Source organism: Oncorhynchus nerka, linkage group LG16 (assembly GCF_034236695.1).
Source record: "Oncorhynchus nerka isolate Pitt River linkage group LG16, Oner_Uvic_2.0, whole genome shotgun sequence".
NCBI lineage: Eukaryota > Metazoa > Chordata > Actinopteri > Salmoniformes > Salmonidae > Oncorhynchus > Oncorhynchus nerka.
Window position 1 is genome coordinate 44,969,715 of NC_088411.1, and position 19,078 is coordinate 44,988,792.

A 19,078-nucleotide genomic window follows, 5' to 3' on the forward strand; every position below is an offset into this window, starting at 1 on the left:
AACCTCCACCTGGCCATGGTGCCTCTGAGGAAGGACAAACACCACCAACACAACCACCCATTAGGATATAATGGACCAATTAACTCCCATCCAGCCTCATGCTACAAAGTTGTGTTCATTTTCGTGCTGTTAAGGTACCACAAAACGTAATGGAATGTGAACCGTGCCCCATCCAGAGTTTGAAACAATTCCATTTCAAAATGATAGATAATAAATTAACCTACAGTAACAACACCTTTGTAGAGAGCATTTTCCACACTCAATGTGCATAAAATCAGTGCCAACTATTATTATAAGTGCAAACTCCAAATCACTTCTTCTGTATGCAAAGTTAAAATGGAAAATGACCAACAACCCTGCAGCCAACCTTAATAGTGCTAATATGTACCATCCCAAATGAGAACATTCTCCGACAGCCCCAACCAACCTAACAGTCCCACCGTGTGTGTGCTTGAACTGACCTCTGCTGGCTGAGAGGTGGCGTTGCTGCGGAGACTGGCTATCTGTTCATCCTTGTCTGCGATGTTGGAGACGAGTTTGGTTAGCTGGACCTCCAGAGCGGTCACCAGGGAGTCCCTCTCTTTCCTCCACTTCACTAGGTCCTGCTCCTTCTCACCGAGCTGGGCCACCAGATCTTCCTACAGGGTCACAGACAGACAAGAGGGGTTTCCTTAGCAGGCGCCGTCTGTTTTGCGGCTGAACTCAAGGGCAGGGGTTTTAAAAACCTCTCCTCGCCGACCCCTAGACGTTTCACCATTTTGTTGTAGCCCACTTGATTTAAATATTTAAGTGTTTGATGATTAGTTGACGAGTTGAAATCAGGTGTAAATGTGATGGTTGTGGAATAGGTCAAATACATGGAACGGCTGGGGGGGGGTCGTCCCCAAAGGAGAGGTTCTAAGGGGTCATTTCTACAGGAAGTTCTATTACCACTTGGGTTTGCTGTTTGGCGTGTCGCTCACGGCCGTCTGCGAACTTCCTCATCTCCTGGTTCCTCTTGTCCTCGGCCTCCTTGGCCTGCCGGATCAGAACCATCTTCTCCTCAAGCCACTTCCTCCTGTCCGCCTGGTGCTTCTCAGTGCACAGCTAGAAACACACACACACACACACACAGTAGACAAAAATACACAATAATGATTGATTTCTAACAATGTGCCCCTCAATTACTTTTTTTTTTCTCAACTCCTACTTCTAGGTTGAACGTTGCAGCTAGCAATTACCAACCAGCCACACTAGCAGACTTATTTCACGTCAAACATCACATTTAGAAGACTGTAGACTATTGATCCGTAAAGACGTCCTCGATAAGAGGAGGTCTGTTCAGTCGTCACGGTCCTTTTTTGGTTTGTATAATCCCAGCGCTAACTCAATAAATCCCTAGGTGAAAAACACGTATACAAACACGGATTAATCCAATCTATAAAAAAAAGAGAGACGGGACAGAAATATGCATTTATCAACTAAATAGTTAGACGTCCACCTTCAAGGTCACTTGAGCCTGAACGGCTTCCTGTTTGGCTAATTTGGCTTCGTCCGATTGGCAGTCTCTCAGGGCCGCAGTGTCTTTTCTATTGTCCTGGTAGCGTAACAGCCCTTTCACTTTCTCCACCTCTGAAAATGACAACAACAACAACGACAACAAACACTTGAGTACTGTCTGTCACCAAATATAGAGAGCTGAATTCTGAAATGGAAAAATAGGTATTTTTTAGGGGTTCACAGCCAACCTGTAATCTATGGTTATTCTTAGATTATATATATATATATTTTTTTTCTCTCTAAATTTGACAAAGAAAAAGAAACAAAGAGGTCATGAGTAATTTGGTCAAAATAATAATGGCACCGATTGGCCAGTAGGTGGCGATGTTATAAGGGGTCTCACTTAAACGCTTATTTCTCCGCCCCATTTGACCTAGCGACTTGAAACGGTGTATGTTGACGTCTTTCCTCACGCTGAACAAATGTGTCTCATTTACATTTACATTACATTTAAGTCATTTAGCAGACGCTCTTATCCAGAGCAAGGGCCCATAAGGCCCTATCAGGATAGGTTGTTTTCCTCCAGCTTGGACATCTCGGTATGTTGGCTCATTGTACACCTCTAACTTAGTTTGAGAAAAACTAAGGGATTGGTTAAGAGATGGCTGAGTTACTGATAGAAAAATCAGGAAAATTAGATTTACGTGTCCATTTAAATCCTATGTACCACTCAACAGTGGCCTATGAAACTGTGTCAAAGACATTAATACGACGAACCATGTTAAGTTTGCCATTGATATCTTTAGGAAACTATTTACAATTCACTATGTAACTCTACTGCTGAAAAAATACATTTCAAAAAAAGTTCAATTCACTCCTAACAATACTCCCTAAAGAGTTTGAGAAAATAACTGATGCATTCAAAGATTGGCACACAATACAAGTAGATGCATATTAGCTAATATGCTAAAAAATACTTCAAATCTTCACACATTAAATGTGGAATGTTGGCCCATGGTACAGAGAAATGCTAAGGGATTGGTCAAAAGATGGCTGAGTTATTGATAAATAAAAATCAGATTTTAAGTGTCCATTTTAAACCACTGTAAATCCACTCCACAGTGGCCTATCAATTTGAAAACACGTCATTGCTATCACGGACATCCCTAAAATGAACTACACTGAATTTAGTATTGATATAGAAAAATTTAAAAAAAGGAAATGTCTAACAATTTATTCTTTGCATAATGTAACATTAGTTCTCAAAATCAGCTACAATCAGTTTCTCCTCATGAACTTCAGATACACTCCAGATTTTGTATTTACTCATTACATTTGTTATTAACGTGGCAATGCTTTCACTGATTACACATAAAGACTGATCTTGTTTAATTTGTCATCCTGTGAACCCCGTTCATTGCTGCTTGTGTTTGCAGCTATATTTAAATATTATATTGTTATTAATCATTTTTAATATATATACTTATTTTGTTAAGTGTATTGACAAGTGTTTAAATAGTGATTTGATAATCCCACCTTCTGTGAGGGCGTCAATCTCTTCCAGTTTAGCCTCCAGCACCTGCTCCTGTTGGGTCTGGGTGTCCTCCTGCTCAGTCAGAGCCAGACGCATGTCCTCAATCAAACGCTCCTTAGCCTGAAGGTCTGAGGAAGCACAATGAACCCCATGAATACAAGACAGAGACACACAGAGAAGAGCATATGGGAATAGACTACCGTATGTACTGTCAAAACACTACGGCTGTGTCACAATACCTGAACTACCGTGTGTAGTCAACACTATGACCGTGTTCCAATACTTGTACTTGAATTCTAAATAGTGGCCATTTTGGTTATGTGGTAATAGAACGTTCTCTAGTATGTGCAATTTTGAAACTTAAAAGTAAATGCTTTAAAAAATGCCAGGATGTCAAACTCATTTTGACTTTCATCTACAGTAATATAATTCTCTGGATGCTAATTGAGGAAGAGCACCTTTTCAGGTCCACAGTAATATAATTCTCTGGATGCTAATGGAGGAAGAGCACCTTTTCAGGTCCACGTGTGTCTAATAATCAGAAAAAGGGTGTCTGTACCAAAAACAAACGACAGGAAAACATGCAATTGCGCATTAAATCAGTGTTTCCCAACTCCAGTACTCCCAAACAGTACACATTTTATTGTAACCCCAGATAAACACACCTGATTCAACTTGTCAACTAATCATCATCAAGCCCTCAATGAGTTGAATCAGGCGAGTTTATCCGGAGCTACAATAAAACGTGTGCTGTTGGAGGGGGGGGGGGGCGGCGACACACTGCATTACATGATGCGTTCTCAGTATGCATGAGTATTTGTCAGCTCGGGGGTTTGAACTTACAACCTTCCAGTTACTAGTCCAATGCTCTAACTACTAGGCTACCCTGCCGCCCCAGTATGCGTGAGTCTTATATTTTGATATTTGCTGCTAAACGGAATACATTTTTTAGAACAGTGTGTTCAAAAGTGTCTATAGTGTTCTATAGTGTCTATAGTGTCTATAGTGGTCTATAGTGTCTATAGTGTCTATGGTGGTCTATAGTGTTCTATAGTGTCTATAGTGGTCTATAGTGTCTATAGTGGTCTATAGTGGTCTATAGTGGTCTATAGTGGTCTATAGTGGTCTATAGTGTTCTATAGTGGTCTATAGTGTCTATAGTGGTCTATAGTGTCTATAGTGTTCTATAGTGTCTATAGTGTCTATAGTGGTCTATAGTGGTCTATAGTGTCTATAGTGTCTATAGTGTCTATAGTGGTCTATAGTGTCTATAGTGGTCTATAGTGTCTATAGTGGTCTATAGTGTCTATAGTGTTCTAAAGTGGTCTATAGTGTTCTATAGTGTCTATAGTGTCTATAGTGGTCTATAGTGTCTATGGTGGTCTATAGTGTCTATAGTGGTCTATAGTGTCTATAGTGGTCTATAGTGTTCTATAGTGTTCTATAGTGTTCTAAAGTTTCTATAGTGTGATTAATCCAGTTTTACTAAGTAGTCGGGGAAGACAGAGTTCAACACACAGACTGATGTATGGAAGACAGACATACAGCGTAGAACAGTGTGTTCTATAGTGTTCTAGTGTTCTTAAAGTGTCTATAGTGTTCTAAAGTGTCTATAGTGTCTATAGTGTTCTAAAGTGTTCTAAAGTGTCTAGTGTTCTATAGTGTCTATAGTGTTCTATAGTGTCTATCGTGTTCTATAGTGTCTATCGTGTTCTATAGTGTCTATAGTGTTCTATAGTGTCTATAGTGTTCTATAGTGTCTATAGTGTCTATGGTGGTCTATAGTGTCTATAGTGTCTATAGTGTTCTATAGTGTCTATAGTGTCTATAGTGTCTATAGTGTTCTATAGTGTTCTAAAGTTTCTATAGTGTCTATAGTGTCTATAGTGTCTATAGTGTTCTAAAGTGTTCTATAGTGTCTATAGTGGTCTATAGTGTCTATAGTGTCTATAGTGGTCTATAGTGTCTATGGTGGTCTATAGTGTCTATAGTGGTCTATAGTGTCTATAGTGTCTATAGTGGTCTATAGTGTTCTATAGTGTCTATAGTGTTCTATAGTGTTCTAAAGTTTCTATAGTGTGATTAATCCAGTTTTACTAAGTAGTCGGGGAAGACAGAGTTCAACACACAGACTGATGTATGGAAGACAGACATACAGCGTAGAACAGTGTGTTCTATAGTGTTCTATAGTGTTCTAGTGTTCTAAAGTGTCTATAGTGTTCTAAAGTGTCTATAGTGTCTATAGTGTTCTATAGTGTCTATAGTGTTCTATAGTGTCTATAGTGTTCTATCGTGTCTATCGTGTCTATAGTGTCTATAGTGTTCTATAGTGTTCTATAGTGTCTATAGTGTTCTATAGTGTCTATAGTGTTCTATAGTGTCTATAGTGTTCTATAGTGTCTATAGTGTTCTATAGTGTCTATAGTGTTCTATAGTGTTCTATAGTGTCTATAGTGTTCTATAGTGTTCTATCGTGTTCTATAGTGTTCTATAGTGTCTATAGTGTCTATAGTGTTCTATAGTGTGATTAATCCACAGTTTTACTAAGTAGTCGGGGAAGACAGATGTATGGAAGACAGACACACAGGGTAGAACAGTACGGAACAATGGGTACCGTTGCAGGCGTTCTGATACAGCTTCAGGTTCTCCTCAGACTTCGAGTCAGCAGAACGTTCCTGGATAGAGGAAGAGCCGGTCAACAACAAGGGCATATATATACACACACACACACACACACACACACACACACACACATCTATCTATGTGTATATACATATACATACACACACACACATATATATACATAGTTACATATCTATATATACATACATACATACATACATACATATAGGTCTCTTTGTTAGACTGAAAACAACCCAGAGTGTACACAACATACAGATTTCAGTTGTTGTATGGTCCGGTCTTTGTTGGCCAGGTCTGCCTGCTGCCGTTTCCTCACTTTCTCCAAGTCCAGCAGTTTCAGTTTGAGAGATTTCTCCAAGAGGATCTTGGGTAGGGATGACAAAAAGGGGCACACATGTTATCCAAGTCTTCAATACGTTATTAAGTGTTTAATGGGTTATATTCACATTGTATTACTAGTGTTTAATATGTTATTGAAATAGTGAATGTGTGTAGAATGATTCACCAACTACATTACAAAAGTATGTGGACACTCGTTCAAATGAGTGGATTTTTGCCATTTCAGCCACACTCATTGCTGACAAGTCTATATATAAAAAATAAAAAATAAATAAAGCACACAGCCACGCAATCTCCATAGACAAACATTGACAGTAGAATGGCCCGTACTGAAGAGCTCAGTGACTTTCAACATAGCACCGTCATAGGATGCCACCTTGCCAACAAGTCAGTTTGTCAAATTTCTGCCCTGCTACAGCTGCCCCACGGTCAACTGTGTTGGGTTCTGAGAAAAGGGAACTGTACTTATTCATGTCACTGAGGGAGGGGGCTGAGGTTTAGAGGGTCTACACCAGAATGGTTATAGGAGGAAGTGTGTGCAATTAAACTTGGAATGTGTTGAGTGCAGTGTATTGATTACATGTGTCAGGCATTGATAAGGGGAGAGAGCCATTGATTAGTGATGGAGGGGGGGGGGTCAGGTCATTTTAAGGGAGAAATAAAAGTTTATGGCCCGTATCACTTAGTATCCTGCCTAGCAATAAAGAATGATGTTTGTACAGATGTGAAGGAGGAGACTCAGCCTATGAGGAAGGGTTAAATATCTGTGTGAAAATGTTCTTGTCTAATGTAGCTGTATTGACACTCTGGGCAGAATTAAACTTGGTTCAGCTTTCATAATGTCTGTTGAGTGTTACTCAGAATTAGAACCTAACAACTTTAAAAAAAAAAGTGCTGTTAGTGTGAAGTGAAAACGTCTAGGAGCAACAACGGCTCAGCCAATAAGTGGTAGGCCACACAAGCTCACAGAACGGGAACACAGAGTGCTGAAGCGCGTAGCACATAAAAATATAGTCTGCCCTCGGTTGCAACCCTCACTATCGAGGTTTCAAACTACTTCTAGAAGCAACGTCAGCACAAGAACTGTTTGTCGGACGCTTCACGAAATTGGTTTCCGTGGCCTAGCAGCGGCACACAAGCCTAAGATCACCATGCGCAATGCCAAGCATTGGCTGAAGTGGTATAAAGCTCTCCACCATTGGACTCAGGAGCAGTGGAAACACGTTCTCTGGAGAGATGAATCACACTTCACCATCTGGCAGTCTGATGGACAAATCTGGGTTTGGCGGTTACCAGGAGAACTCTACCTGCCCGAATGCATAGTGCCAACTGTAAAGTTTGGTGGAGGAGGAATAATGGTCTGGGGCTGTTTTTCATTGGTTCGGGCCCCTTAATTCCAATAAAAGGGAAATCTTAACGCTACAACATCATGACATTCTAGATGATTCTGTGCCTCCAACTTTGTGGCAGCAGTTTGGGGAAGGCCCTTTCCTGGTTCATCATGACAATGCCCCCAAACACAAAGCGAGGTCCATACAGAAATAGTTTGTCGAGTTCGATGTGGAATAACTTGACTAGCCTGCACAGAGCCCTGATCTCAACTCCATCAAACACTTTTGGGATGAATTGGAACGCCGACTGCGAGCCAGGCCTAACCGCCCAACATCAGTGCCTGACCTCACTAATGCAAGTCCCCTCAGCAATGTTCCAACATCTAGTGGAAAGCCTTCCCAGAGGCTGTTATAGTAGCAATGTTCCAACATCTAGTGGAAAGCCTTCCCAGAAGAATGGAGGCTTTTATAGCAGCAAAGGGGGGGCCAACTCCATATTGAATGGCCGTGATTTTGGAATGAGATGTTTGACGAGCAGGTGTCCACATACTTGTGTGTATATACTGTATTTGCTCACACTTTTTATTTTTACCTTTATTTAACCAGGCAAATCAGTTAAGAACAAATTCTTATTTTCAATGATGGCCTAGGAACAGTGGGTTAACTGCCTTGTTCAGGGGCAAAATGACAGATTTTGTACCTTGTCAGCTCAGGGATTCGATCTTGCAACCTTTCGGTTACTAGTCCAACGCTCTAACCACTAGGCTACGCTGCCACCTCTACGCTCTAACCACTAGGCTATGCTGCCACCTCTACGCTCTAACCACTAGGCTACGCTGCCACCTCTACGCTCTAACCACTAGGCTACGCTGCCACCTCTACGCTCTAACCACTAGGCTACGCTGCCACCTCTACGCTCTAACCACTAGGCTACGCTGCCACCTCTACGCTCTAACCACTAGGCTACGCTGCCACCTCTACGCTCTAACCACTAGGCTACCCTGCCACCACAATGAAAAATATAAATCTTTTCAGCCTTTACCTCCTTTTGAACTTGCTGGATCTGTTTTTTAGAGTCGGACAGCTTCTCTTTCAGATCAGAAACGTCATCGTCTTTCCTCTCAAGGTCCAGGCTCAAACTCTTCACTTTGTCTGAGTCACGTTTAATGGTCTCCTTCAATCTGTGGTCACAAACACATGAGATTAATTTAAAAACACTGCTATATTAGAGAGAGGTTTAGCAGTCGGGATGAGCAGGGAAAATAAAGAAATCAAAACAGCCCCTAAACCCGGTGCCCCGTACACTTGTAGAGATCTCAGAAGACGCGTGTAATCAATCTTGTAATAGCTGCACCTTGCCCTCTGATAGGCAGTACGGTGACAGTTCCACCTAGCCTACACCAATCATATCCTCTCAGATCTCCACACGTGCATAGGGTTTAGAGGATGATTTGGGATTGGCCCGTAGGCCTCCCCACTAGTCAGAGTGAACGATGCCAGCCAGCCCACTAACCTGGTGATGTCCTGGGCTCTCTTCATCAGCTCAGCGTCCTTCTGAGCGATGGCCTCTTCAGCCACGGCCAGCAGCTCCCTCCTCCTCTCCACCTCCCTCCTACGAGCCTCCTGCACCGCAGCGGTCTCCTCATCCTCCCACCTCTCCCGCGCCTCCCTCAGGCTCCTCTGCAGGCCCGACACCTCCGCCTCCTTGTCGAACAGTATCTTCTCCAACTCTGTCACTCTCTCCGTTTGGGACACGGTTACAGCCACCTCCCTCTCTGTTTGGCGGGTGCGCTCCTCTTCCTCCAGATCGGCCATCTTTCCCTTCAAGGTCGTAATCTCAACCTCCAGATCAGAGTTTAGTTTCCTCAGCCCCTCAGCAGTCTCTCTCTCAGCTGCAGAGTTTTTGCTGTCAACGTGGGCCTCTTCTTTAGCCTCCATTTCCACCTTAAGCTGCTCCAAGGTCAGTTCCTGTTGGGCCAGTTTCTCTTTCTGCTGTTGGGCCAGTTTCTCTTTCAGCTCCTCCAACTCCTGTTCTGAGATCTGCTGTTGGGCCAGTTTCTCTTTCTGCTGTTGGGCCAGTTTCTCTTTCAGCTCCTGTTCTGAGATCTGCTGTTGGGCCAGTTTCTCTTTCAGCTCCCCCAACTCCTGTTCTGAGATCTGCTGTTGGGCCAGTTTCTCTTTCAGCTCCAACTCCTGTTCTGAGATCTGCTGTTGGGCCAGTTTCTCTTTCAGCTCCAACTCCTGTTCTGAGATCTGCTGTTGGGCCAGTTTCTCTTTCAGTTCCCCCAACTCCTGTTCTGAGATCTGCTGTTGGGCCAGTTTCTCTTTCTGCTGTTGGGCCAGTTTCTCTTTCAGCTCCTCCAACTCCTGTTCTGAGATCTGCTGTTGGGCCAGTTTCTCTTTCAGCAGGAGCCTCTCCTCCAGGGCCTCTGAGCATTCCCTCTTCAGTTCCGCCATCTTGTCTCTGAGAAGCCTGCTGTCCCTTTGTACTCCCGACGCAGCTTGAGAGGCCACGACTTCCTGCCCTAGGCGTGCTACTTCCTGTTTCAGGGAGTCAATGAGGGCAGCTTTCTCTCTGAGCTCGTGGTCATGCATGGCCTGTCGGTCCTCGGCAGCTTTTTCTGCTCTGGCTGTCTGCAGACTGACCTCCCTCTCCATGGCCTGCAGCTTCCCAGTTAGATCCTGGGATTCCCCTCGGAGTGTGCTCATCTCCCACTGCAAGTCTCCCTGTTCCTGGAGTAGCCTGGCATTCTCCCTCCACGCCTCCTCCTCCTCCACCACTGCAGACAGGGCCTCCTCCTCCTCCTCCTCCACCACTGCAGACAGGGCCTCCTCCTCCTCCTCCACCACTGCAGACAGGGCCTCCTCCTCCTCCTCCTCCACTGCAGACAGGGCCTCCTCCTCCACCACTGCAGACAGGGCCTCCTCCTCCTCCTCCTCCTCCTCCTCCACCACTGCAGACAGGGCCTCCTCCTCCACCACTGCAGACAGGGCCTCCTCCTCCACCACTGCAGACAGGGCCTCCTCCTCCACCACTGCAGACAGGGCCTCCTCCTCCTCCTCCACCACTGCAGACAGGGCCTCCTCCTCCTCCACCACTGCAGACAGGGCCTCCTCCTCCTCCACCACTGCAGACAGGGCCTCCTCCTCCTCCACCACTGCAGACAGGGCCTCCTCCTCCTCCACCACTGCAGACAGGGCCTCCTCCTCCTCCACCACTGCAGACAGGGCCTCCTCCTCCTCCACCACCGCGGACAGGGCCTCCTCGCGAGCACGCGTCTGCGCCTCCAGCTCAGCTTTCAGCTCATGTTCCTCCATACAGGAGATATTCTTCTCCTGCACGTTCCAGTCACCCTCTCCGTGTGCTAACTGATCAAGCTGCAGAGTCTCTACTAGTCGCGCCACTTCTGAGGATTTCACTTCCTGCTCCCAGCGCAATCTGTCCATCTTCTCCTCTTCACTACCCTCCCCATGGAATCCTAACAAAAGAACAGGACATCTGATGAGTCATCTCTAAAAAAAAATTACAAAATTTTAAAAATATTTTAAAAAGGCATTGCAAACAAAGTATATTATAATAGAATCGTCGGCAGTATGGTGGGATGTTAGTTTAATGGGATGCTTAACAGTATATAACTGAATGAATCTGGTGTTCTGTCCTTAAGCTTTAGCCAGTGGAATGGGATTAGGGCTAGAGGTTTGCTAAACAGCAAACAACTGGACACATTGCAATTTTGGTCAGCAATTGATAAGGAAAAATAAACATTTCTAAGCCCATCTTAGTGAAGATCATTTCTCAGAACATGGTGTCTCTAATGATGCGACACCTCAATAATACCTTCCACAGCTGTTATATATATATATATATATATATATATTTTTTTTTTATGTCTGAGTACAGAAAACCAAATAAAATCATGAATACGACAACCACTTAAAAAAAAAAAAAACACACAAATGGCAAATAGAAGCATTTATACATAAGGAAGTCTGAGGCAGCATTATTTCTTGAGCGCAGACAGCCGCCTTTTCGAGCGGATGTTTTTCCGACCTCCGGCATTACTCTCTCTCCCCCCACAAACGGTGGGAGGGACATCCCGGCATTACTCCCCCCACAAACGGTGGGAGGGACATCCTGGCAGTGCTCGGAGCCGAACCCATACCTTTCTTGCTAGGGGGCTGTTCCTCCAGGTCCGGCTGGAGGTCCACCAGCCGTTTACGGCTCTCTGTGCGAGAGCTGCGCTTCTCCCCTCCGGAGCAAGTGCAACTGCTCTTCAGACGCCGGAGCTCATCCTTGATGCTGTGGAATGTCGTCTTCTGACAAGGAAACCCCCACCGACAGTGTTAAAACATCTAGCATGGCCTACTCAAGCTGGAATAAAAATTGGTCACATTCTGGATAAGAGCATTCATAAAAAAAAAAAAAAGGTGACATTTGGATGGGAAATTGGCACCAATGAGCTATAAAAATGGGAGAGGTATTGTCAAATACAGAGTGTGACAGGGGTACTCAAAATGGGGTCGGCTAGGTACCGCAGGTGGTCAGATGTCAAAATATAATACATTGTTAATGAATACTACTAAGATATTAAACACAGTTTTGGACAACACATCCGTGGAATAAGTTAAGAGGTTATAATACAATATCATTCATTTACAATGTATATTCTTAACCCTGAGTGACACAGGCTTGGGCAGCTCACAGGGATATTGGTATCCACAGTACATTTTTTTAAACTCTGCCCCGTGACAAAATGTGTCGTATTGCAATATTCTCTCAAGATGCCAAGACATGGGCTTTTAAAATGTTGCTTCCCAGGGTCAGACTTGGTTCGTCCAGCCATGATGCACTGCAAAAAGTCATAGCAGAACTCATATGCAATTACACAAACTTGAAATCATTGGCCACTTCAATAAATGGATCACTAGTCACTTTAATGTTTACATATCTTGCATTACTCATCTCACATGTACAGTTAAAGTTGGAATTTTACATACACTTAGGTTGGAGTCATTAAAACTCGTTTTTCAACCACTCCACAAATTTCTTGTTAACAAACTATAGTTTTGGCAAGTCAGTTAGGACATCTACTCTGTGCATGACACATAATTTTTCAAACAAATGTTTACAGACAGATTATTTCACTGTATCACAATTCCAGTGGGTCAGAAGTTTACATACACTAAGTTGACTGTACCATTAAACAGCTTGGAAAATTCCAGAAAATTATGTCATGGCTTTAGAAGCTTCTGATAAATGATGTCAATTAGCCTGAGTCAATTGGAGGTGTACCTGTGGATGTATTTCAAGGCCTTCAAACTCAGTGCCCCTCTTTGCTTCACATCATGGGAAAAAAAGAAATCAGCCAAGACCCCAGAAAAACATTAGACCTCCACAAGTCTAGTTCATCTTTGGGAGCAATTTCCAAATACCACGTTCATCTGTACAAACAATGGTACGCAAGTATAAACACCATGAGACCGCACAGCCGTCATACCGCTCAGGATGGAGACGCATTCTGTCTCATGGAGATGAACGTACTTTGGTGCCAAAAGTGCAAATCAATCCCAGAACAACAGCAAAGGACCTTATGAAGATGCTGAAGGAAACATGACAAAAGTATCTATATCCACAGTAAAACGAGTTGTATATCGACATAACCTGAAAGGCCGCTCAGCAAGGAAGAAGCCACTGCTCCAAAACCACCGTAAAAAGCCAGACTACGGTTTGCAACTGCACATGGGGACAAAGATCATGCTTTTTGGAGAAATGTCCTCTGGTCTGTTGAAACAAAAACAGAATTGTTTGGCCATAATGACCATCGTTATGTTTGGAAGAAAAAGGGGGAGGCTTGCAAGACGAAGAACACCATTCCAACCGTGAAGCACAGGGGTGGCAGCATCATGTTGTGGGGGTGCTTTGCTGCAGGAGGGACTGGTGCACTTCACAAAATAGATGGCATCATGAGGGAGGAAAATTATGTGGATATATTGAAGCAGCATCAGTCAGGAAGTTAAAGCTTGGTAGTAAATGGCTCTTCCAAATGGACAATGACCCCAAGCATCCTTCCAAATGGACAATGACCCCAAGCATCCTTCCAAATGGCTCTTCCAAATAGACAATGACCCCAAGCATCCTTCCAAATAGACAATGACCCCAAGCATCCTTCCAAATGGACAATGACCCCAAGCATCCTTCCAAATGGACAATGACCCCAAGCATCCTTCCAAATGGACAATGACCCCAAGCATCCTTCCAAATGGACAATGACCCCAAGCATCCTTCCAAATGGACAATGACCCCAAGCATCCTTCCAAATGGACAATGACCCCAAGCATCCTTCCAAATGGACAATGACCCCAAGCATCCTTCCAAATGGACAATGACCCCAAGCATCCTTCCAAATGGACAATGACCCCAAGCATCCTTCCAAATGGACAATGACCCCAAGCATCCTTCCAAATGGACAATGACCCCAAGCATCCTTCCAAATGGACAATGACCCCAAGCATCCTTCCAAATGGACAATGACCCCAAGCATCCTTCCAAATGGGTCTTCCAGATGGACAATGACCCCAAGCATACTTCCAAATGGCTCTTCCAAATGGACAATGAACCCAACACTTCCAAAGTTGTGGCATAATGGCTTAAGGACAACAAAGTCAAGGTATTGGAGTGGCCATCACAAAGCCCTGACCTCAATCCCATAGAGAATATGTGGGCAGACGTGAAAAAGCGTGTGTGAGCAAGAAGGCCTACAAACCTGACTCAGTTACACCAGCTCTGTCAGGAGGAATGGGCCAAAATTCACCCAACGTATTGTGGGAAGCTTGTGGAAGGCTACCCAAAACATTTGACCCAAGTTAAACAATTTAAAGGCAATGCTACCAAATACTAATTGAGTGTATGTAAACTTCTGACCCACTGGGAATGTGATGAAAGAAATAAAAACTGAAATAAATCATTCTCTCTACTATTATTCTGACATTTCACATTCTTAAAATAAAGTGGTGATCCTAACTGACCTAAGACAGGGAATTTTTACTAGGATTAAAAGTCAGGAATTGTGTGAAACTGAGTTTAAATGTATTTGGCCAAGGTGTATGTAAAACTTCCAACTTCAACTGTACATTACATACCATCTATTGCATCTTGCCTCTGTCGCTCTGCATTGCTTATCCATATATTTATATATTCCATTCCTTTACCTAGATGTGTGTATTAGGTAGTTGTGGTGGAATTGTTAGATATTACTGCACTGTCGGAACTAGAAGCACAAGAATTTCGCTACACTCGCATTAACATCTGCTAACCACGTGACCAATAACATCTGCTAACCACGTGACCAATAACATCTGCTAACCACGTGACCAATAACATCTGCTAACCACGTGACCAATAACATCTGCTAACCACGTGACCAATAACATCTGCTAACCACGTGACCAATAACATCTGCTAACCACGTGACCAATAACATCTGCTAACCACGTGACCAATAACATCTGCTAACCACGTGACCAATAACATCTGCTAACCATGTGCCTGTGACCAATAACATCTGCTAACCATGTGTATGTGACCATTAACATCTGCTAACCATGTGTGTTAGAGCCGATTTGGACATATTTGTATAAAAGACCGAACATATGGAGCTCCATGTATATTTGTGTAAATATATTAAATAATAATGTAAATGATGAAATATTAGGTACGTACCTTTATGATTTATATTTACCTGATTGAGATATATTCATTTGTTGTTAGTGTAACTTAGTTTTTGGGCCCCCCTCTTGCCTATTCATTGTATTGTGGTAAGTGTGTTAGGATAAAGGCAGGAAGTTGGGCCTTCGGGAGGGGAAGAGTCCTTGCTAGATGCGGGAGCGGTATAGTTTTTTGACCATACAGACATACAGACATACAGACAGGTCATAATATGTATTTTCCATATAAAGTATTCTATGCTTCAAGTTGATTGAAGAATCATTTATTTGTTAGATATAAGAAGAATAAACATTTTTGTTGCACCATATCCCTGGATGTCATTGAATGTTTGGCCGTTTGGAAACCTTGACTGTGGACTGTATGCGTACCAATCAACCCGCTTCAGGCTTGGGCAGTGGCTATGGTAAAGACTAAAGGAAGCCACTACAATCAAGTCAAAAAACTCCGTGAAGGATTACTATCGGAAGGAAATCTCCGGTTCGGACACACGCTGGATATTGTTCTATTTGTAATTGCATTCGGATCGTAAGGACAGCTCCCTTGGAAGGATTTGAACTCCTAGAATTCGCCAGCCGTGAGTAACCACTGCGAATGAATGAGCTGCCCTGTTCAATGCGATCGTTTGATCATGCATATTATGGAAGCGCAAATGTGCTTTTAAGTTGAATGTTTGATAAACTTGGGAATGGAATTCAAAACACAGCGTTGTGAAAACAATTAAGAAGTTTAAGTTTGGGAAACACTGAGATCCTACGCACAATGTAGCCTAATCTTATGTCTAATATTTGGCCTAACGTGGAAATGCAATGCATCAACGCAACGAATGCAATCTAAGGATCTAAAGATACTGCGTGTTTAAACTTCATTAAAGGGACAACTTATAATGGGATGAAATGTTTAAAACGCATCTAAAATGCCGAACTTGCACATGTTCAATTCAAAATGGATCAAATATGCTGAAATGGAGGACTGTGTTTTAAAGCATTAAAGGAGGTCTAAAGGGGCATTACGTTTAACAATCAAAAACCAACAACTGTGTCATTGTAAATTGAGTGAACTAAAAGTGAATGATGGAGGATGAAATCCCAAATAAGACTCCACTGGAGAGGGCAGAGGAGCATCTAAATTCACTCTATGCAGCCCGGAGAGGCAAACTTGGAGTGTGTACACGCAAAATGAATGAAATAAAAGCCCTTCTTGTTGATGGAGGAAACATTGAAACTGTGGATGAGAGTCTTGAAGCATTTCATGCTGTTCTCAATGACTTTAAGAATGCTCATGATTCTGTGCTAGAGCTGGTCACAGAGGAGGAACACGAACAGGAGAGCATTAACTATTATCAACCAAGAATGAGAACTTATGAACATTTCCTGAAAGAGGTGGAAATATGGAAAAAAGCTGAAATCGAGCCACAGACGCTCATTGAACCACACGAGAGCATTTCCAATGTGTCAAAAACATCAAGTAAAACAAAGTCTTCTAAAACTGCTTCCTCAGTGTCCTCTGCACGCCTAAAAGCTGAGGCAGAACGAGCAGCTCTACTAGCTCGCCAAGCATCATTACAGGACAAGCATGCATTGGAACTGGAGAAAGCTCAACTGGAACAACAGAAAGCTCAACTGAATGTTAGGATGGAAAAAATGGCACTGGAAACGGACATAGCAGCATATAATGCCAAACTGAAGGTTCTGGAGAGTGAGTCAACTTCTCAATCCCATTCTGTGGCAGCCCATTTTCTAAGCCAAGAAGATGGAATGAACTCTTATTATGAGAACCAGGAACCCGAGGTCTATAAGCAATCAACACAGAATCAACACTGCGGGTATCAGCCATAATACCAGCCATGATAACCTCTCTACTGTCATGCAAAGGCAGAATGAAATTGCTGACCTTCTTATACTACAGCACAAACAGGCCACACTCCCTGTTAGGGAGATACCTATGTTTGACGGTGATCCTCTAAACTTTAGGCCATTTATGCGTGCATTTGAGCATGGAATAGAAGATAAAACAAGCAGTCACCAGGATAGGCTCTATTACCTGGAACAGTACACCTCTGGTCAGCCCAAGGATCTGGTCCGTAGTTGTCTGCATATGGAAGCCAGAAGAGGCTATACAGAGGCTAAGAGGTTGTTAAAGGAACACTTTGGCAATGAAATCAAAGTCACCACTGCTTACATGGAAAAAGCTTGGAACTGGATAAACATCAAACCGGATGATGGAAAGGGACTGGGTGGCTATGCACTCTATCTTAGAGGATGCTGTAACGCTATGCAAGACCTACAGAACATGGAAGAGCTTAATCTTCCCTCCAACATAAAGTTGATCATGTCAAAACTTCCCTACAAACTAAGGGAAAAATGGAGGTCTACGGCATGTGATATTTTAGAGAGAAGCCACCTGAGGGCCCAGTTCAGTGACCTTGTGACGTTCATGGAAAAACAGGCCAAAATACTGCAGGATCCGTTGTACGGAGATATCCAAGATCCCCTGTCCAACAAAAGGTTTTTTAAAACCAAAACAGAAGCTGACTTTAAACAGCAGTTCAAGTCCAAGAGTAGGGAAGCAGCTTTGCCACTGCAGTAGATGTATTGACAGATTGTGACTCGGAAAAACCTCTAAAAGAACAAACATTCAAAATCAAGAAACCAGGCGCCTACCCTTCTGATGCTCCCAGTGTCTCATGTCTATTTTGCGCTGGTGAGCATTTCCTGGTCGACTGCCAACAGGTGAAGGCACAGCCACACGAAGCCAAGGTTGGGTTTCTGAGATCAAAAGCCCTTTGTTTTGGCTGTTTGATGAGAGGACACTTAAGCAAAGAATGTAAAAGAAGGATGACCTGTCAGAAATGTCAAAGAAGGCACCCCACTATCCTGCACATTGAAGGAAGAGAGAGATTTAGATATCTGAAGGCAGATACAAGGGGTGTAGCAGTAAAGCGGGAGGAGACTGTCAGCAGTGCTCTTGTTTCACTGGAAGCTGGTGAAGATACCGGGGCCGGTACAGATTGTGCACTTGCGATTGTGCCAGTACAAGTAAAGATGGCAAATGGAAGCAAGTCTACGTTAACCTATGCATTTCTCGATTCTGGTAGCTCAGCAACATTTTGTACGGAGAGACTCATGAGGCAGTTGCAAGCTAAAGGCAGCGAGACTGAAATTCTGCTACGCACAATGGGGCAGGAGAGTCCTACCAAGAGTTTTGAGATATCTGGATTAGAGATTGGCAATGTGGAAGGTGACACATTTCTTGCATTACCAAAGGTCTACACCCAAAATAAGATCCCAGTGACAAGAGAGAACATTCCCACTCAGAAAGATCTCAAAAGGTGGCCATACCTGAAAGAAGTTCAGTTGAAGGAAATTGACGTCGACGTCGAACTCCTGATTGGCGTAAATGCTCCAAAGGCAATGGAACCCTGGAAAATCATAAATAGTCAAGGCAACGGACCGTATGCAGTGAAAACCCTCTTTGGATGGGTGATGAACGGTCCTCTTAACAATTGTACCATGGCAGAAGAATCTGGGCATCCTACAGTGATGGCCAATCGTATCTCAATTGCCGACCTGGGGGTTCTTCTTGTAAATCAGTACAACCATGACTTCCCTGAGAGAGGGTATGAAGAGAAAAGTGAGATGTCAGCTGAGGATCGTAGGTTTATGGAGATCGTATCAAGCTCCATAACCCTCAAAGACCATCACTACTACTTACCGTTGCCCTTTCGCAAAACAGATGTAGTCCTGCCAAACAATCGTGACATGGCAAAGCAGCGGGCTCTAAATATTATCAGGAAGTTCAAGAAGGACAAAGGTTACGCTGCAGAGTACAAAGGCTTCATGGAAGAGATGATAACAAAAGGTTACGCCGAGAAGGTACCACAAGAACAGCTCCTCAGAGAGAAAGGCAAGGTATGGTACATACCACACCATGGCGTTCACCATAAGCGCAAAGGAACGATACGAGTAGTGTTTGACTGTTCATCATCCTATAAAGGTATATCTCTTAACAGTGAACTCCTTCAAGGCC

At 43.4% G+C, this 19,078-nt stretch overlaps 1 protein-coding gene across 1 annotated transcript in view; it reads right to left on the reverse strand.

Annotated features, from left to right (window-relative positions):
* LOC115144511 (kinesin-like protein KIF20B) overlaps positions 1-19,078 on the reverse strand; it is a 60,668-nt gene that overhangs the window by 27,909 nt on the left and 13,681 nt on the right. Inside the window, exons 17-27 of the mRNA XM_065002697.1 lie at positions 11,490-11,643; positions 10,576-10,805; positions 8,840-10,098; positions 8,369-8,507; positions 5,910-6,020; positions 5,628-5,688; positions 3,016-3,141; positions 1,481-1,611; positions 931-1,086; positions 462-638; positions 1-24 (exon numbers count right to left, since the gene is read on the reverse strand). The exon at positions 1-24 is cut by the window's left edge and continues 135 nt beyond it. Of these exons, the coding sequence (XP_064858769.1) occupies positions 1-24; positions 462-638; positions 931-1,086; positions 1,481-1,611; positions 3,016-3,141; positions 5,628-5,688; positions 5,910-6,020; positions 8,369-8,507; positions 8,840-10,098; positions 10,576-10,805; positions 11,490-11,643 (2,568 nt within the window). The remainder of the gene's footprint in view (positions 25-461; positions 639-930; positions 1,087-1,480; positions 1,612-3,015; positions 3,142-5,627; positions 5,689-5,909; positions 6,021-8,368; positions 8,508-8,839; positions 10,099-10,575; positions 10,806-11,489; positions 11,644-19,078) is intronic.